Here is a 21629-nt window from a genome sequence, read left to right on the forward strand (position 1 = left end):
AGTTTATTTTGGAACGTCTCAACAGGATCTTGAGCTTTATTGTGAAAGGTTTATGTGGAACATAAACAAGCGGACACGCGATGGTTTTACCGTCGTTGTTGCTAACGACAACGCATAAAAACAGGCGCTTGTCTGTCCGTAGTGTGGTTATATTAAATATAAGAGAAAGAGAGAACTTTAAGAAATTAATAAAGCCACTACAGTGACCATCAAAACGATGGAAAAAATATTGCCGTAAACAGTTTATTTTGCGACACCACGAAACAAACGATAGCATAAAATGAAACGATAGACGTTTTTATATCGTCATCAGATATATATCGTTATATCGAACAGCCCTAATAATATAGCAAAATAAACACCTTCTGATTCATGGATACACCTAAGTTTGTTTTAGGTTTAGCTAATTTAGAAAGAATCAGCTTCACTGCTAATGAGAAAAATTGCTAGGTACGTAATTTAGCAACATGTTTAATAGCTAGCAGACAGCAGATAAAAGTTCACATAGCACAATGGATAACAACAGCTATTATGATATATCTCTTTTTAGAACATTACTTTTTCAGCTAAAATTAAGGAGTAACTAACAGCACATTCATGCTCATAGAGATGCTACAGCTAGCTGACCAACGTTAGCCAAAGTCCTAGCTTGTGACCTGGCCTAGCTTGTGTGCTTGCAAACTTTTTGCAGAAGCCAGACAGTTTTTTGTCGTTACAGAATAAATAAAAACATATTAAGTAAGCTAACATTTACCCTGCAGAAAGATATTTTTATATAAAGACCGTTTGCTTTGAAGAAATTAAAACAGTTAAGCTTAACATAACTAATGTGACAATCTGCTAGCTATTTGACGTATCAAAGTTCTACCTAAAGTGCGTAACGTAAGCTAAATCTTCTAATTAGCATAATTATAATGTTTTATCATTTCTTCATATGATCTGTGTTTAAAACTATTAATTTTTGAAGTAACGAAAGCTCAGATTCAGATAAAGTAGAAGTAGAGAGAGGCTTAAAAGACTAAAGTACATCTGACACAGAATATAAAAAGCACACTTTGTTTCATACACAGACTGATTATCTAAATCATGAATATAACATTTTCTGCCAAAGTAAGAGCATTTCTGGATATTTCATTAAGTGATTTTTATAACTCTGTCTTTCTCACACATTTTAATGGACTAAGCTCAAATGGAAAAACATGATGCCTCAGTGAACTCCTGTCCAACCAGTGATTGATTCAGAATGTGAAGACAGTTGGTGGGCTGGTTGGCCACTGCTAAACAAATCTGGTACATTAATCGAGTTTCAGAGCTTCTCACACTTTCACTACAATCGCAGCATTTGGTGACATCAGCGTGTCTACGACCGCTGCCGATGCCACTCTTTTTCCAGCTGCTGAGGCTGCAGCGACGACGAGTTTTAGATCGCTCTTATCGGCGCGTCCTTGTCAAATAAACGACTAAATTGAAAATGTGCAGCGACCCTCGATGACTCTGATATTCTCATTTATAGCATTGAAGGACATTTCAGAGCGTGCCCCCTCCCGTTTCCCCCTCGTCCCAGCGACTCACCCAGTTGATGAGGATGTATCGTGGCAGAGCGGCGGTGGGCTCCTTCAGGCCGCAGAAGCCGTACATCACCCTGCCGCTGTCAAAGGTCAGCGTGATCTCTGCCAGGCCGCCTCCTGCAGCACAGAACAAGAGTTCATTATGACTGCAGCACAGTCGCAGCCATGCCTGCTTTTTCAGCTTCTGCTGACTCGCTCTCCACGGGACACCAGCGTCACCGCTCAGACACCTGAGAATAAAACTTTTTAATCTACACTTCCAGTGCAAGTACAAGTTAGTCACAGATTATTAAGGTGATTACTCACATTAAGAATAATATTTTCTGTATTAAAAGTGTGCAGAAATTTTTAACTGAGGCCTTTTTGATCTAAAAGTGTTTATATTTGTTCTCTTTCCAGAAACGAATCCACAGATTATCCACTAATCTATGGATTCGTTTCTGAAATAATAACTTAGAGATTATAAGAAACGGTCAACTTTCCAGCATAAAATGTCAGATAAGTCAGACTCTGAGAAAACCTCCCAGTATAAACTGGAAATACTGAACTAGAGATTTCTGTCACAGTAAACCAGAAAATTCACTTTTAAACAGCCTCAAAAGTTTCAAAAGGTTCTTATTGAGTAGAAAATAGTACTTAAGTAACATATCACCATAAAACTTAGCCATTAGACTGACAGCTACTTTTTATATTGCAAATTTTGTTTAATGTGACCTTTAAATATGTAAATGAGATATTAGACGTGCAGTATTTGCATAAATATCCCACAGACAAAGTGCAGTGAAATAACAGCTAATTCTGACTTTTGGACCTTTTCTCTCGATTAAAAAAAAAAAAAAACATGTTATGAAAGCAAAACAGATTAAATTCTCTAAAGTGACGAGTGCATAAAAAACTAGAGTCGTTCCTTGAAATTAAATCTCCAACATAATGAAGTTTTCAGTGAAGTGAATCACTCTCTCTGTACTTCTAGATTAGCATAACAATGTGAACGCTCAGTGGAAATAAGCAGATCCTGTCTGGGAACATTCAGGTGATGACTCATCATCACACAGGACCATTCAGATTATTGTCAACTTCACATCAGCAAACACAAAACATCTGGAGTTCACAATGCTGCATAAACGTCTTTAAACTTCGGTGTTAAAACAGATCACACGTACTGCATAATTCATTTAGGAACAAGATCTTTCTTGGGGGGTCACCACAGCTCATCATCTGCCTCCTTCTCACCCTATCCCAGCATCCTCCTCTGTCACACCTGCATGTCCACTACATAGTCCCCACATTAAGTGTCCCGCCTCCACCCTGCTGTCTCTCTTCTCTCTCGTTGCCTGCTAACATGCCACCCCCCTCTCTGCTTCCTCTCTCTTTGGCCAGCAGCAGTGACAGTTTCTACCAGCTGTGTTGGCTAATCTGGACCCCAATGATTCGTGATGGAAATCTCATTCTTGATGATCCACATGTTTGATTAAGAACAAGATGAAACTGCAAAGAATGGAGATTTCATCATCTTTGGCAGCATAATTCAAAGATTCGGAGAAATCTCAGCACAGACTAACGGACACTTCTGTCAGTGAGCACAGCTCATCACTACATCCAGCAGTTTTGGTTAAATCTCTACTGTGCAGAGAAAACAACAGACTGAAGCCACCACCATCTCTCAGGAGATGAACCAGCCCGCGTGGAAATCCATCCTGTGGTCTGACCAATCAGAACCAGTACAGAATTAAAAACCAGCATCCACAATGATGTAAGAACAAACAGCACAGGTTACTATCACAGCAGTGACGGCGCCATTAATGCTGAATGTTTAGTGTTTTGAGATTTTAGAGTATAATGGTGCAAACATCCTTTTAATTGAAGGTCCTGCTTGTTTCACAGAGAAAATCTCCACATACTCCAACACTTCCACTCCAGAACATTCATCTACGGAAAACAGGTGGAAAACTATGAGACTTCGCTCTCATCCAGACAGCACCCTGTCCTGTGGTCTGAACCAATCCGTGAGATAGATTAGCCTGCTGGGGCAGCCAATCGGAAGAGAGTTGGCGTGAATAAAGCTAAACCTGCTTGTTTCGGTTTAGGATAAATAAGAATGACTTTGAACTGTGAGTCATGCAAAGCTATGCTGAACAAATGCAAGAACTAAAACATGGAGCTTAAAAAATGGTTAATCTGGGTTAATTTTACTGGTTTTATTCCACAGCTTATAGGTTTGTTTAGGTTTGAAGGTTTCCTGGGTAGAAGTGTCTTCAAGCATCATCATCATCATCATCATCGTCCCTGCAGCATTTGTGATGCAAACACTTCACTTTAGCACTTCTTTTTATACGCTGATGATTACATTAGACTTGTAGAGGGTTATTCAGACGAGACGTTCACAGATAAAACTTTATTTTTATGTATGTTTGAGCTCTTCCTGTTTGAGCTCAGTGACAGAGTGAAACAGAGCAGCAGGAGGTTACCGGGTCTCACGTAGATTATGACTGAAATTCAGATTCATCCTTTAAACCACTGTCAGTTTCTTTAAGTATTTATTAATCTAAATGATTTTTCCTTCTTTACATGTATTTACTTTGTATCAAATTCCCAGTCAGGCAAACTAAGGACAGCCTGTAGTGTTATTTGGTCTTATCTGGGTCCTCAGCTGTGCTTTAAGCAGACGTTTAGCTACATTCAAAAGATCCGTTTTTATTACCTAACTGTAGCCTACTCTCTGCTTGTGGGGTGAGTGTGTAGACCAAAACCAGTGTAAACAAATCCAATCAGCAATGGGCTCAAACTACCCCCCACCCCCAGCCCCGCATATGTGAACGTTTTCCTCTTTGCTTTGTGCACAAGGACACACATCAGTGGGTTTTTCAGTTTATTTAACTGAGAATAAAGAAGCATTTTCGTGCCCAAGAATATGAAAAAATTAAAATAAGATAAAATGGTGAGTATTTCACGAACTGCTGAGTCTGTGTTGCCAGAGTAAACGTGCACACGGGTCAAAGCTGTCTCTGAACGGATGCATGTGAATCGAGCCAGATTTGGACTTTCACTCTGCTTCTGATGTTTAACATTAACCACCGTGCGCACATTTGCTAAATCCTGGCTAACAAACGACACACAACACACACAGTGACAGCGAGCATCGAATCAGGAGGGGTGCCATTACTCTGTAATGATCCTGCAGCGCATCATTAGCAGAAATGATAATGAATCTCTCTGATGGCTCAGTAACAATCAGGAGACAAAGAGCATGATTGCTTTTACCCCCAAAGCTGCAGCAGACGCTGCTCATCGTGATTTACAGCCGCCGGTCTGCAGAAGCAAATTGGAGCCAATCTGAACGCTCGCCATTAAAACCTTTTTCATTAAAAACACAGAAATGATGTCAGCGACGGGACGGGAGAGGGAGTCACATCAGCAGAGACTTACCTCCGGACGCCGCCAGCGTCAGGTCGTTGCTTTCATCCTCGTATGCGTACAAGGCCCTGTTAGAAACACAGACAGAGTGCTAATTAGACACAAGTAACGAGGTACAAATACTTTGTTACTCCACTTAAGACAATGTTCAGGTATTTTACTCGAGTATTTATTTTTGCTTTTCCTGCCGTGCACGCTCGGTGAAGTTTCTCCAGGAGAACAGAGAAGAAAAACCCACAGTTTGAGTCCCGCCTTTCTGTTCTCTGTGCAACGTTAAAGCTCGAGTTTTTCATTTGTTCTTTGCTTAAGTCTGGGCCCCAGAAACTTCTCGACCCAACGACTCAAACTCTTTGTTTGGGTTTGTAAAAACAATGAGACCTCGGCGTCCGGTCTCTTCACAGCTCTGTTTACTGGCCGCTGTGCTCACATGCACGCAGACACTCGTGCTGCTTTTCAGCCTGTTGTTAGGGAGCAACACTTTCTTTCCAAAACAACTCGCAGCACAAACCTCCAGCCACTGCATGAACCAGAGAGTGCTCTTAGAAACTCCCATCAGCCTTCTCTGTGGCGAGTCCTGTCAGACAGGCCCCATCCCCCGAAACAGTTTTGCAGCAGATAACAGACGAGCTGCTGCACGACGAGGGAGGTTCACAGGCCGGCGACTCCAGCCGTCAGCACAGCTTCAAAGACCGTCCTGATTATTTGGTTTGACTGAAGGAGGAGCCGCCCTTTGAAGAACTGAGATAATGCATCTTCTGACTGTCTGCTTCTAAAACTGTGCTTTCCTCAAATACACGCCGAGACACACAGGAGCTGCAGAGACACGAACGTGCACTGAGCACTCCCCGAATTATGAAAAACAAATTAAACTGGTGCCTCCTCACAGCCACCTCTGACCTCTCTGCTGAGGCTGAATGAAGGTGACAGAGATTACAGCTTAGCCTGCATCTCCAGATTGAAAGTCCTGCTGTAACCCTGCAGCGAAGCAAATAAAATAAAACCCAGTAATCTGCACGAAAGGTCAGAAAGAACCAACTGCATAAAACACAGCCACACTGCTGTTTCCACGACGCTGCGATTTGTTTCAATTTATCTTTGAGCAGAGCGCCACAGCAGTGCTAGTGGCCAATCACGGTACTGCATCCAAAAACATCCATGTGCTACACGCCCCTGTTAAAAATACGATAACAACAGAGAAAATAACTGCAGTGAAACATGTTTGACAAACAAAAAGGAAGCAGACGTGTAGACATTAAGGACCTGTTTCAGTGGGCGGAGCTTATACTCTAATGAGGCAGGTCCAAAGAATCGCAGTGCACAGTGTGCAGTGAGCCAAACACTCAGGCTCCTCCAAACGCCGAGTTTTTTCTTACTCTACTCACTGCCTGATGTCACAGAGGGGTTAATGTCCCAAATGTGGCCATATTGTGCACAGAAGCCCCCGCCTACCTGCTGTTCAGACTGTTTATGAGGGGCAGCCAATCAGAAGAAAGTCACTTTAAAGATGGGGGAGGACTCAAAACAGCTTGTTTGGACAGAGGATGAACTGAGTGTCAGATAAAGAAGGATTTTTTTGAACTGTGAGTCATGCAAAGCTGCTGTGTTACATGCCCGACCACTTCCAGCTAACCTGTGCGTGAGGCGAACAAACTGGGAACCAGCGGGAAGCAGCAGAAACAGATTATTGAAGGATATGAGATGCTGGGCTGAGAAATTTATCAGGAGATTATAAACCAGACAGCAACACACGGGATTGCTACAGACTCCTTTTAAATCATAGAAGTGACTAACTCAGAAGCTGATTATTGTCTTATTTATCAGGTTTCCTTAATCAAAAATAATAGCAACATATGACGCAGATTAAATAGTTTTAATTTTACTTTTCCTCAGGATTAAGAGCCTGATCTCGTCAGTTTGTGAGCCGCACTCACCTGCCTGAATGTGAGATACTTTTAGTTTGATTGGTGGATTTGCAGCTGCCTTGGTGAGTGTGTGTTCTGTTAAAGTGTGTGTGTGGATGTTTGGGATTACCATGAGGGCTCAGTCCACATGACATCATGCTGTTTCAGCCCAAAGCTTTAGTCTGGCCAGCGTCTGACTTCCTGCTGACCTCAGCTCCCCGCCCGCCATCCTGTCTGTTTCTGCAGAGTCACTCTCTGCTTCCTGTTTCTCTCTCTGTTTATGCATCACCACATCTCCTCACTGCTACATTTTCACTTTCCTCACAGATTAACAGATTACAGCTCCTGTCAGCAGATCTTCCAGCTGTAAGACTGCTTCTTTAAACTTGTGCCAGTCGGAGCGTGACCTCGCAGGACTCCAGATTTATTTTGGAAGGTCAGTTTTTCCATCTTCCATCCATACAGGGCCAGCTCTGCCGATACCAATACCGATGACTTTTACCCTATAAGGGCAGCAACTTAGGGGAGAGCAGTGTGTCATGATTTATAAGATGAGTCATCATCGGTTTGTCAAATTCTGAACACTAAATCACTGGTTTTTACTTTCCACAATAATCATTTAACCCAATAAAACACATCATTCGGCTTTTCATGGATTTTGAAACTGAGCCCATCTCTGACGTTTTTGGGTCAGCTTTGTTTAAATGTGCTGTAGGCTTTAAATAGACGTGACAGTCAACACAGCAAGGTGTGAGGTACATTTTTTCATTTCTAAAAAAAATATTTAACACAGTTCAGACGGCTACATGCTAAACTTGCTGAACAGAAACAAAGTATCGGTCCTATGACACCAGTATCGATCTGATACCGATACCAACAGTGGTATTAATACTAATATCGATACTGGGATCGATCCAACCCCAGTGCCTGCTGAGTTCATGATTATACAAACAGAAATAACCATCAGAGGCAGATTAGATTCAACTAAAACCCGCAGTTCCTCTAACGTCCACTGGAGACACTTTACAGCATAAATAAACATGTTTATTGCGTGTTGTGATGCAACCACCAGTCGGTCAAGAGGGGAAAATGATTTTCGCTAATTATGAATGACTGCAGACTCTGATGTATGTGTTAATGTGGCGCTCTCTCGCTGTAAACTGGGGAGTCAGCATCTCGGCACGGATTCAGCTCTCGGCGACGTGGCTGGCTGATATTAATTGACTCCGACACTAATTTTTTCCTCCACTTGTTGTTCGATGCTGCTGGGGTTAACATTTTATCTTCTCATAACTGCCGGGCTGTGTATGGCCTGGATACTCAGGTCTGAACCAGGAAATCCAGATGAAAAACAGATGGAAGGTGTAAAACACAGTCTGATACTACAGCTACTACTACTACAGCTTCCTGTATATGACAGGTACAGCAGTATCAGCATCAGAGAGAATTCCTGGAGGCAGAAACAAACACGGCGAGGCCGGGAAATAAAGCGATAACAGATAATGAAGACAACAATACGGAGAAAGTCGAGGAGGAGGCGTTTAAGGTGGAGAGAAAGCGATGAAGAGTGTGTCTATGTCGCTCATTCAAGGCCTCTATAAATAATTCTCTTTAAAGCAGACAGCTGTTTATTATTCATATAAGCCCTCGTGACCTAGAAACAGCTCCGCGTGTGTTTGTGTGTGAGCGGTTTATCACGCACGAGGACGGGAGAGGAAAGGAGAAGATGTTTGATGAAGAGGCAGCAGGGGATGAATGACGAGAGGACTGATGAAGCTCATCAAGTAATCACATTCAATCCAGAACATCAGTTTCCTCTGCGTGTCCAATCAGGAGAAAGCTCTCGTCTCATCATGGAAATTTCAATGCACAGGGAAGGAAGAGTGTGAAGGACAAACAGACCTTTCATAGCCTGAAATCAACCAGCGTCCCGGCTTCACAAGCTAATGACAGCAAAGCCGTTACTTTTTAAGCCTAATTTCCAAGTTCTCAACTGAATGAGACATACGCAGAGTGTGGGTCAGGGTGTATCCCTGAACGTGCTGCAGCAGCGGTTTTTACTGATAAACATTAAAAAAAAAACATCACCAGCATTGCTAGCAAACTATCACTGGATTGCTAGCGATGCACAAATGGTTGCACATCACTAAAGAGCAAAATAAATCCTGCTTTTCCGACTTTACTAGTGGAGACACTCAACTTGGGATTGCCATCACTCCAAGCTCTGAAGTCTGGCTTCCAAGAAAAATAGAATGTAGCATTTGAACCCGGCTAACTGCTGCTTTGGGTATCAAGCAAACATTAGCTAGCATTAGCTAACATGCCAGAATAAATCCAGCTTTGTCTGATGCAGCCCGCTTAGCCAAATGGGAATTAGCTGTCAGGGAAAACTCCCGTTATTTGGCCAGGCTTGGACTTCTGGAGGGATTTTTTTGGTTTGAGGATCAACTCTTTAAACTGTTTATCAGAAAGCACACATAAAGAACCAGAGCTCTTAAAAACAGTCACTGTTTTTCCCTACAGAGCTAATCATTTGGTATATCACATCAGAATTTTCAAAAATGGCCATCATTTTCCAAGATTGATTTTGAAAAAAAGAGACTGCTAAAAATAAAAACATAAGAGGTTTTTGGACAAAGTTTGTGTTCTCCATTCTTTAAGCACCGGCACCATTTCAAAAGTACCGGTTTGGCACCGGTATCTGATAAAACCTAGACAATACCCATCCCTAATCAGAGTACATTAGCCAGGTGTTGGCAGTAGTTTCTACTTGTGAAAGAGTTTCCTAAAATAACTGAATATATAGATATATAACATATTTTATACCTGGCAAACAGTATATATTATATGATACAGAGCATATATGGTGCACAGGACACATGTCCATGTCCTAGCTCTTGTAAAGGCTGACATATATGAGATGTTATACTGCAAACACGAGGCCCAGGCTGATCACGGTCTTTCACTGAAGAGCCACGGCTGTCATTAACAACAGTGGGGTTATGCAGTGCTCTGTTATCATGTTTAAAACAGGAAGAAGCTCCAGAGGAGACGCCGTCTCCATCCGATTAGCACAGATGCTCACATGAAGCTAAAACCCTGACGACATGTGGGGGAAGATAAATGATCAGGATCAGGGAGGAGGTGCAGTACAGGTGTGTGACATGGTCCAGTAAACACAGGGTGATGTGACAGCGCACCTTTGTTTGTTTCACAGGTAAAAAAAAAGGAAACGAGCACCAAGCTCTGAGAGGACGCCGCTGTTTCCATTATTCTGTCCAGCAGCTCGGTTGCTCAGACTGTAACACACACACACACACACACACACACACACACACAAAAAGAGGTTGCCAAGACAACTCTCTCTCTCTCTCCCTCTAACAAACACACATACCCCCAATGTGAGTATCACCATGCCAACCAGGCAGCATCCCCCATCATTATGTGAGTAACAGCAGTTAGTGACCTGAGGGGGGCATCGATGTAAAGACAGCAGCGGCAGGAAGGAAGGAGGGGGGTGAAGGAGAGCTGAAGGGCAAAGGACACACGCACACACACACGCACAGACACACACACACACGCACACCAAGTGTAGAGTCAGTGTGTGTGTTTCCGTGACGACTTCAGAAGAAGACTCTCCTCCCCACAGAGAGCCGCGGCTGCACGACTATCACCGATATCCTGATCAATCCTGAGGTCACATGATTATTATTATTTATTTTTTTTTACTGATTTCAGTGACAGGCACGTTTCCACAGCACTGTGACGCAACCATTATGCTGCTTTCACCTTCACTTCCCGTCATTTAACCTCTGCAGACACTAAAGGTGTTCGTTCTCCGACCTGTAAGTGCATCACTGTGAGTTTTGTTCTCGCCCTTCGTGCTGATACGATGAGTGAAAGACTTTAGACTTTGCTTCAAAGCACAACGTTCAGCAGCTGTGAGCCGTCTGTGACGTCTGCTTCTAAAACCAAAAACACCTTTTGTCCACTATGGTGACGGTTTTCCTGAAGACGTCGTTACTTGTTGTGTTTACCGGTCATGTATTTTTTTTTTATTTCAGAGCCTCTGTGTGAGCTGGACCGATACCCACTTTCATGCTCGTGTCTTTCTTTATCCTGCGCTTTGTGGTGTGTTTGAATAGCTAACTTTGATTTTTGCTGTATTTTAATGTGGCGTTAATCATCCAGGCTCCATACAGGAAACTTCAGAGGGCATCTGTGATTGGCTCGTGTGGGTGCATCATCATCAGCTGATTTAAGGAGCACTTGATTTGTTTTTGATTTGATTCTTTTGACAGAACTTCAATATCGACTCATCTTCAATTCAATTCAATATTTCTGAAGGTACTTTCAATTCAAATGTAAAGACCGTAAAATAAGACAGAAAACCTCAACAATCAGACCCTCTATGAACAAGCACTTTGGTGACAGTGGGAAGGAAAAACTCAGTTTTAACAGGAAGAAGCCTCCGACAGAACCAGCCTCAGGGAGGGGCGGGCATCTGCAAAGACCAGTTGGGAGTGAGGGGAGGGAGACAAGACATTATTCACGTGAAGCCAAAATCGCGATGATATTAAAATTCAAATCACCGGCAGGAAGTCGGACTCGTTCCTGGTGGGTGTTGGACGCCGCCAGGCTGCTCCTTTGTCATCGATTCTGTTCATAGTTCTTATGGAACGAGGATAAGCACCTCCTAGTCTGAGACCGTGGCTATCAGCCAGAAATGGGTGGAGCGTGAGACTAACAGACGGACTGCAGATATGAGCGGCGCAATGAGCTTTGTCTGAAGGGTGGCTGACCTCTCCCTTAGAAATAGGATCAGCAGTGGAGCGGCTCCTCCTCCACATCGAAAGGAGGCAGTTAGGGTGGCTTGGGAATCTGACTAGGATACCTCCTGGATGCCTTGTTGGTGAGGTATTCAGGCATGTCGTACCAGGAGGAGGCCCCAGGGCAGACTCTTTATGTCTGTCGACTGGGCTGGAAACATCCTAATGAGCTGTAGGAGGTGGTGGGGTGAGGAACATCTGGGCTTCTCTGCTCAGATTGCTGCCCCAGTGAGCTGAACCCAGATCACAGAAAATGGATGGCTGGATGTAGCTACCGTAACCTCGTCCTCTGGTGTCTTAAGTCCTGTTTTTAAGCCTCAAGACGAGCATTTATGCCAACCCCATCTTGGCCGCATGGAACTAATGTGACCAGAAGGGGCGGGTCTACCTATGAAACAACTTTGTGATATGTGATAGGTAAGACGTTAGTCAATAAGTGAATGGAAATGACCACAGCTAATCCTGTGTGAAACGTGGAACGATGAAGATTTACAAAGTATTTATTTTTTTTATTCAGTTTGACCCAAAACAAATGATTCAGTCCATGAACTCAGGACAGACAGAAAGCGGTTTCCTCATAGATGTCTATAGTTTATTTGCAATCGCCCCCTGGTGGGCTACAAGTAGAATGCAGGTTTTTAAGCACTTCCACGTTTTATTTGTGCGACCTGATTGTGGAACAGTGTGACATCCAAGCATGTTACTCAGCGCTGCTGGCAGAGAAAGCCTGGATTTGTTTTTTTATTGTGAAGCATGCTGATGTGTCAGAGTCACATTTGTATCATCTTATCAGCACCATTAAATAGCTCAATGTCATTAAACATAACACTAAACAACTCGTGTTAAATGAGTAACCACCGGAGTAGTGAGTCGAATTTCACAAAAACAATTAGCCAAAAGCAAAAAGAGGAGGCGTTTGCAGAGCAACACGATGAGCGAGAGCTTCAAAACGGGAAGAAGCTGTGATTTAACGACATTTGATACCAAAAATATCTCAGCAAATTCTCCTCCACAGTCAATTCCCAGTTAAAGCGGTCCAGAGCGAGCACAGAGCAGGGCCATAAAACTGCCACGGACAGTTAACACTTCAGTCCTCTGAAAGGATCCAGCCGGGCGGTGAGAAACTAAAGGGATCGTGTACTCTCACACTTCCTGGACTTCATGATCAGCGGACGTCAGAGCGCTCTGTGCTGCTCTGAGAGGAAAAACACCAGAGAGGAACCGATGGTTATACACGGCAACAGACTGAGCAATGTCCAAATCCAATACAGGTGCGAGTCCATGTGTCAGGATTAACAGTTTTCAGCTTTGTCTCCTCTATTATATAACAACGTAAACACAAAAGTAAAGTGGGTAACGTGTTCTCCCTCTGTGGGGGACGGTGGGCTTATATAGAGCATGTTACCTGCAGCAGGTGGCAGTCAGCCATGTCCTCAGGTAGAGGCAGAAAGACCTAAAGGACTCAATATCACCGTATCTTCCTGACAGAGATATGAAGCCACCACCCTGCACCAGACTCCATTGAAAAAACCAGTAATTTTACCTCTTAAAACAAAGGTGTGGTTAGCATTTGTGTTACCGAGGTGTTGTCAACAGTGTTTTTTTTCTGAATGTGTCTTTGTGGAGAGAGGGGCGGGGCTTCCGAAAGGGGCGGGGGTTTCAGAGGGAGAATGAGGGTGGGGCTGAGACATTGCAATGAGAGAAAAACTTCATCATTGTTAGTATTATTATCGTATGGATGTGTGTATGGAGTGGGGGCGGGGCTTCGATTAGGGGGGGGAGGGGGCGGGGCTTACATTGATACACATCAATCAGCCCAAACAGAGCTGAGCTGAGAGCAGTGTTCAAAGACACTGTGTGGGTTCTTTTCCAAACAAAAAATCTCTCTTTGCAGTAAAAAGAAGAATTTTTGTACAGAAGTAAGAACAAGGTTAGTCTGATGGTAAACAAGTAAGAGTAACTAGAAACAAATAAATTCAAAGAGTAGAAACACAAGAATCTGATATTTATATATGAGGTTTGAGAGTCATGGATTCCTGTGGGAGTTTTTTAATGGCCACGGGGAGAGAAAAATATGTGTGGTGAGAGAAGAAGACAGAACAGAGAGACTTTAAATACTGACGACGAGCCGTAAAGACAGAAGCAGGCAGACAGAGAGAGACAGAGTATGCTGGCGAGAGCTGTTATTCCTGTGGTCGGACAGCGCAGCGTGATTTATTGAGCATGAACCCTACATGGTGACTCAATGTGAAAAAAATGAGGCAGACAGACACGAGGACAAAGAATTATGGGTAATGTTTCAGAGGGAATGAAGGAGGGCATTAGGAAGCAGCTGTGACTCGCATATCTGTCGGTCTGGAAATGCAGAGATCTGCACGCTGACCCGCTGAGTAAGACGAAGGCGAGGTGGGAAAATGAGGTGTAGGTCCGGCACCACCACGAGACTCTTTACATCCGGCTAAACGCACGGAACAACAGCCGGAGCGGCTCCGCACTCACTCGGCCTTTAACTGTTCTCGGTTTGTGCAGATTGTGACTCCACTTGTCATAAATCCAGCGGTGTAGGTGTGTTAGCTCACAAATGCCCTCTCTCAGAAGCTAAACGCTGCTCGTAGCTCTGAAGCGCTTCCATTTCAGAGAAAAACTGCCCACACACTGACACAAAAACCTAAAAGCAGCTCTTTAGATGCAAAAGGAAGCTGTTTATTTCATGAGTGAAGGGTGGCATGAAGTGAAAAAGGGGCTGTTTAGACAGACATTAGCCTAGCAGCAATGAATAAAGAGCGAGGAGGGGAAGGGAGGTGAGATAAAACAACAGTTTTCCTCTAAAAATAGTCTACATCAACCTGACGCCATCTTTTAACCCTGATTTCAAGAACGCTAACGATAGACTGTATATAAAAGACAGACGCTGTCCACGTGATTGGTCAGTGAAGTCCAGTTTTGAAGTTTCAAACTTTGAAATCAGCTGTGATGAGCGAGGCGTGGATACTCAGTTACAGGACTCCAAACAGGTTCACCATTTACAACCTGAACATCACGCTTGATTAGACTGTGCTCCCAGGTCAGCTGACATAAATAATCTACCCCGGGGTTTCCTCCTAGGTGGGCATGCCCAGAAAAGCCTCCATCCATCCTAACAGGACGTCTGAACCACATCAGCCGGCTGCTCTCAACATGAAGGAGCGGATCGCCCCGAGTCTTAGGCTGAGCCCGGCGCCTGTGCAGGGGAAAATAAAAAGCGCTATACAACATAACATACATCCGAGTCATGTGATCAAACACATGAAACCCAGAACAGCGGCGAGAACATGAACGAGGAGAAAAGAAGGAAAGTGGAGAAAAATGGCAGCTCGAACATGAGTCTGCATCTCTCTGCACTTCAATTAAATTATAATGAGGAAAAGATGGATTCCCTGGTAATGGCTCCCCCGGAGGAAAGCATAATTGCTGTGTGTGTGTGTGTGTGTGTGTGTGTGTGTGTGTGTGTGTGTGTGTGTGTGTGTGTGTGTGTGTGTGTGGTGCAGAGGTGGGACAGAGTAATCGTCACATTGCGGTTATTTACAGCTTTGAGGTGAAGAAAAGAAAAACAGAAAGATAAAAAGTCTTTTTATGTCTGACGTTACATCAAATATCAGAGTAAATACAGCAGGACCTCTTATTCTGTTTCAGGGTTTAAAACAGAGTTTTAGCCTCAATCTTAGCTGATATTTTACTTCCTCTACGTAAATGTCACTTTAATTTTGTCATTACTGAAGTCCAGACACACAAAAACGAAATACTGTCTTTCAGGCAGGAGGATACGGAGGGTGAACACTGCCAAAATGATTACACGATTTACAAAAAGTAAGTGTAAATAAATGAATTTATTATTTTGTACTTTACTTCTCTATTTATTACGTTTTATACTGACGGCCCAAATCATTTCCTTTCACATTTCTTTATTTACTTCTTATTCATTTAATAACCCATAGCTTGAAGACTCAAACAGACATAAAATAGAACAGGTGGTCATATTTTAGGTAATCAGGGGCATGTAAAAGTTAAATAGTACAGAATTTAAAAAATAAGTTACTGGAAAAAAAACATTACAGGTATTACAGACGTAGCTACAATGATGTAACCCATTTGGTCTGTGACTACAGGGTGGAAACTAAGACATCAGTAATGCTTTATTCAAGGGTCTTTACTGTGTAATATAAAGCACCTCTAGGCAACTGTTGTTGTTATTTGGTGCTTTATAAATAGAAACTGAATTAACTTAAATCAGCTCAAACCACCTGTGTTAAGACACCGCTCAATCAAAGAAGCCAAACCTCATAATTTAAATTGAACAGTTTCCAAACAGTCGAGTTATGCAACAGCTGTCCAAACTATCCATCCATCCATCCATTCGCTTCCGCTTATCCTTTTCAGGGTCGCTGGAGCCTATCCCAGCTGTCATAGGGCGAGAGGCGGGGTACACCCTGGACAGGTCGCCAGTCTGTCGCAGGGCCAACACACAGGGACAGACAACCATTCACACTCACATTCACTTGCACATTCACACCTAATGGCAATTTGGATTTTCCAATTAACCTATCCCCACAAGCTGCATGTCTTTGGACGGTGGGAGGAAGCCAGAGTACCCGGAGGGAACCCACGCAAACACGGGGAGAACATGCAAACTCCACACAGAAAGACCCCGGCCTGATGTTGGAATTGAATAAGGCTGTTGTGTTTTTAACGTGTTTTAATGCTTTGTATGTTGTTCCATTTAATCTCAACAAACCCCTAAAAACAGTCAGTGATCACTGTCGGCCTCTCTCAGTTTTTATTATCACTGTTCATTTTAAAGCTCAGTTTTTAAAACCTTACGATGTGACTCCAGCCCAGCAGCAGTATATTAATGACTAACCTCTTAGTGTTAATGGATTATCTCAGTTGTTCTCCTGACTGAAGTTTGGTCCGTTTACAGCATCCTGCCATGCGATTGCATTTGTCCCTAACCATCGGGAACCCTCACGTTAACTTTTATCAAGTGGAAAAAAAAGTTAGCATTATGCTAACATAGCTAGCGATGACGTAGCACATCATTATATACCATCTAGCCCAACTTCAGTAACGTTACAAATGTCACTGCTGCTTAGTTTTGCTTTCATTTATGTCGGAAGTGACAGCAGAGCTGTGCGTTTTAATCTTTCAGAAATCTCTCAGTCAGAACATGCTATATCATGTTAGCGAGCTAACTCCCTGCTAACTTCTAATTCCATTAAACTTCATTAATCCTGTTTTGGTTGATATCTGGATGTTTAACCTATTTGTTGGTAAAACAGCAACACTAATTATTTTATTTCAGATGAAAGAATTTAGACAGTTTTTAACTCTCAGCGATGCCGCAGTGTTCGTTTGACTTTGGGACCTGAAGCGGCATTTGGACCCGGAAATGGCTAATGATGTCAGACTTAAAGACCGGGTTGTTATGGAGGAGGAAACTACCCTTAGAAATAAAATAAGTGTGAGGTTTTTGTATCAGGCTGTAAACGTGTTTATTTCTGTCTGTAACGTCTGATATTTTAACATGGGAGTCTATGGGAAGTGACTAACTGCTGGAGCCTCTAGTGGATGTGAGAGGAACTGCAGGTTTGGCTTCATCATTAAATCCACACAGAAGCAAATTTGGAAACTAAAACAGCAAATCACGTAAAAAAAAATAAAATTTTAATGATTATTTTGCTATGTTTAATGGTTATCAATGAATTTATTCAGTCACGTATTTAATTTTTATTTATTTTCCTGTACACAATGACACATGAGGTCTAAATACCATCAGAAGGGTGGATGTGACCAGACAAACGTGCCTCACACGCTGGAATCCATTCAAGCACACTTTTACATTCCTTCTCTTCCTTCCGACACACAGAGAAACACAGATAATTTCTGCTCTCGGAAAGGTCACTGAGCGGCCATATGTCGCACAGAATCAGCGTTAACACGATGACACACATGCTTTTAACCAGCAACAGAAAGAAAGCAGCAACCTATTCTGAAAGCAGATGTGACCCAAATGCTGGAACGGGTTCCTGAATAAAAATATTTCACATTATCTGAGAGAATGGCGTTCATTCCTGCAGCGCAGCAGCTATTGTCCTCATGTGTGCTCATGCTAGAAAACAGAAGCGCGGTGCAGCCCGGACTCTTAGCCTGACACTACAAAAGTGAATCCAAATGCCTGGGTCTTTATCCCGACATCTATATCTCCACATCTGTTCCTGATGTGTCCCACCACACTTCCAGTACACATCCTACATGTTCCCGGCCAATAATGGATTCACCACATGGAAAATCATTTCCCCGAACCAGTAACTGCCGAGGCACTGAAATCACTGAGGGAACATTTTCCATCAATGCGCAAGAATTTGGTGAGCAAACCGGCCGGCTTACCACTCGCCTCCCTGTCTGTCTCCGTGTTTGGCAGGGCGCTCTTTGTAATCGGGAAAAGGCTGACTTGCATTTAATTTTCAGGAGGAATTTGGTTTACATCAGCATTTCTTCTAAATCATTTCAATGATGTAAAACAACCTATCCTAGAAATCTGGGACAGCACAGATTAAACAAACGAGGATTTCTGTAAATAATAACCTGGACTTGGAGCCTGGAAAGGATTGGACAACAAAACAAAAGCTTCAGGTTCTAAGAAGAAAGAAAAAACACGAGCTTGTGCTTCCTACAGAGGATGTTCGGTTAAATGATTGAGGAATCAGAGAAAATGTTTACAGGCCTCGAACCCTAAACACAGAAATGAAACTAGCACAAATAAAACACGGAAGTTAGACGTGACCGTTATAAGAGGAAATTAATTTTAGTCCCCAAACAATCGTTTTCATTTCTCTTTTGGGCCTCAGGCTGAGAATGGGCATCCATAATGTTATCCTATTTTACCAAAAGTAGGGAAATAAGTTAAGAGGAATGTGGAGCGACACATCAGCAGTGAAGCTGGAAGCTGAATCCGGGTCGCCTCAGAGGATTTCCTGAACCTGACTTCTGTGCGGTCAACATTAAGAAATACTGAAAAAATCCAGCCAGTGTCACAGTGTGACTTGCTTCTCGAGCTCGACTGATACACGACTGTTTAAGGCCGATACCAACGTGCTGAAATACGTCGGCTGATATTTGTTTTCTTTCAGACGAATCACAGCTTTTAATAATATTTCACATGTGCACTGATTTACTTGTTCACGCTCTTTCCGACTCTGGGTAACGGTTGGCATTCCAAACACATATTGCCAACGGGGAAGTTGCAGAGTGCCCTCTGGTGGATAAACTATGCAACACCAACATTCGTAACATGGTTGAATTTCTTTGTTATTTTTTTCTGTTTTCATTTAACAGACATTATCAATGCCGATACAACAAATCAGCGAACATATAATATTGCAGATAATTACTGTCCCACCAATAAACTGGTCGCTCTGTTTGTTTCATGTTTAAAATCTGTTTATTTAAGAGATCTTCTTTTAAGCTGCCTAATCTAAAAACAGTTTCTCAAACGCTTCTGAGGTTTGCAGATGAGGTTAGTCTCAAAGTTTTCAATGAGGGAAGCTGACTATGTTTGTAATTTCGTCTTAGTGTTATCAGTGTTGGGAAGGTTACTTTTAAAATGTATTCCATTACAGATTACATGCCCCAAAATGTATTCTGTAACGTATTCCGTTACGTTACTCGATGAGAGTAACGTATTCTGAATACTTTGGATTACTTAATATATTATCATGCTTTTTACAACAACGTGAATGTACTATTGCTGTGATTTATTACTATTACTGAAGGTCCGCGGCTCCGAACCATATTAAAGGGACCTCTGGCTAATATGTCGGGCCCCGAGTTGGGCTCGTAGCCGAAAAATAGCTTTACTTTGTTGTGTGGGTCAACTTTTCTTGTGAGAGACAGAGAGAGGCGTTGAAAGGCTGCTCCAACGGAACTTATTGTTTCAGAGGAAAACACGAACACGGTGTACAGTCGAGTCTTAATAGCTTACTTACAACTGGGCTCGTCAGGCACTCTTCTTGGCTGCAGTGGTTATTATTATATTTACATGCTTCCAGCTCCCGTTTCTGCTCGATGATAACTCGTACTTTTCCACTCGCCTTTTTCTCCCTCCTCGCGCTCACAGACACATAATGGATATGGCAGTCCATTCTCCCTGCAGCACGGACTACACTGCCCATGATGCTACATTCTTTAGAGCATGTAGCATTCTGCCTATTAGCTTAGCACAACAACAACAAAAAGCCGCTCTCTCACCCAGGAAACACGCAGAGAAAGAGCGTCACCCTGTAACCATGGCAACCGTAACGCTGCCACCTGGAACAACAGGACGTAGCTGTCAAACAAAACCCAAACAGTCCTGACCCGCCACAATATGAAACAGGAAAGTACCGCAGTGTAATCCATTTATTTCAACAAAGTAACGGAATACAGTTACTCATATTTTGTATTTTAAATACGTAACGGCGGTACATGTATTCCGTTACTCCCCAACACTGAGTGTTATTTATGCTACTACTGAGTGCAGTTGTTCTAATATTACATTAAACAGCTCCAAGCTAACACGTAAAGGATAAGCTAACAGCTACTTTATGCTAAAAGTGTCTTGTATTGAGCCCTCTGTATAATTCAGCTGAGAAAGTTGCCCTACACTTTCAAAACTGTATCATATTTTGGCTTTTAGACCAAAGAATTAAACGGGAGAAACACCGTTAAATGTCACATCAGTGATTTTCAACCATGTGAATAAGTTCCTGAGCCTTCAGGTTGGCTTTCTTATCCAGGAATGTGGGGAAAGCAGAAGCTGGGATCAACTTTTACAGCATTTCCATCCAGCCCTTCTGTTTCCATCTGACTCACATGATGATGCAGTGATGCTGCTATTTGACAATGACAACAATTCTAAATACAGCAGCAGTTTTTACCCCGTCCCTCCAAAACAGACCTTATAGATATCCTAAAGACCTCCCCTTAGTTCCTGAGTAATAACATCATCAACTTTTCTGTGGGTGAAACTACATCATTTACACCATCCATCCATTCACTTCCGCTTATCCTTTTCAGGGTCGCGGGGGGCGCTGGAGCCTATCCCAGCTGTCATATATACATAAAAAAAAACCATGAAATATAAACTAGAGTAGAAACTACAATTATATTCAGCGGGGCACTAAAAAGGTTAACGCCCTGAATGGTTAGTCAACATCACAGGTTACAAACTACTGTGGCAGCCACGTCAGTCACGTCTCAGCACATTTCCTTACAGTGTGCACTCCTTTAATCTCTGTATTTTCTATTTTCAGGTGAGTTTTTTTCCCCACACTGCAGCTCGTTGAAGTTTCGTGCAAAAAAAGTTCCTCAAAAGATTTCCACTGTGGAAATGTGCCTAAAATCTATTTACTAGAAAGGTCCCAAATGTTACTCAAATGCAAGAATATGAGGGCGAGTTCGTCCCCCATCCAGACAGGAGTCCACTCTGTCCTGGGAGTCTCGGATGCATCAGAGACACGGAGAAGGACAGACAGTCGAAGCAGCCTCAGCTGTGACCTAAACTCTGTCACAAAAACTTAGTCAGCAGAACTGAGGCCACACACACACACACACACACACACACACACACCACCTCTTCCTGGGTCCTTGTACACTCACCCTAATCAGCTCCCTAGGGACAAGAATGAGGAAGGCAAGTGTGTGTGTGTGTGTGTGTGTGTGTGTGTGTGTGTGTGTGTGTGTGTGTGTGTGTGTGTGTTCCTCCCAGGACTGATAGGTATGGTTGATTCAGCAGGACAGACAGCATTACAGCTACACACAGCTCCCTGCTTCTCTGACAGAGATGCTGGATTGTTTCCAGGGTTTCATTGAGCAGTCATTGTTCAGCCTTACATACTCTACAC

At 42.9% G+C, this 21629-nt stretch overlaps 1 protein-coding gene and 1 long non-coding RNA gene across 3 annotated transcripts in view; both read right to left on the bottom strand.

The window, feature by feature from the left end:
- dbn1 (drebrin 1) overlaps positions 1 to 21629 on the bottom strand; it is a 118327-nt gene that overhangs the window by 19254 nt on the left and 77444 nt on the right. For both annotated transcript variants that reach the window (XM_040032571.1, XM_040032572.1), the window contains exons 3-4: positions 4995 to 5050; positions 1573 to 1685 (exon numbers count right to left, since the gene is read on the bottom strand). In XM_040032571.1, coding sequence (XP_039888505.1) covers positions 1573 to 1685; positions 4995 to 5050 — 169 coding nt within the window. The remainder of the gene's footprint in view (positions 1 to 1572; positions 1686 to 4994; positions 5051 to 21629) is intronic.
- On the bottom strand, positions 11671 to 16157 carry LOC120734024. Its single transcript, XR_005695949.1, has 2 exons — positions 13118 to 16157; positions 11671 to 12907 (listed from the first exon to the last, which is right to left on the bottom strand). It is a non-coding gene; the product is annotated as an uncharacterized LOC120734024 (long non-coding RNA).

Source organism: Simochromis diagramma, unplaced genomic scaffold (genome assembly GCF_900408965.1).
Source record: "Simochromis diagramma unplaced genomic scaffold, fSimDia1.1 OVJJ01000216.1, whole genome shotgun sequence".
Lineage (NCBI taxonomy): Eukaryota > Metazoa > Chordata > Actinopteri > Cichliformes > Cichlidae > Simochromis > Simochromis diagramma.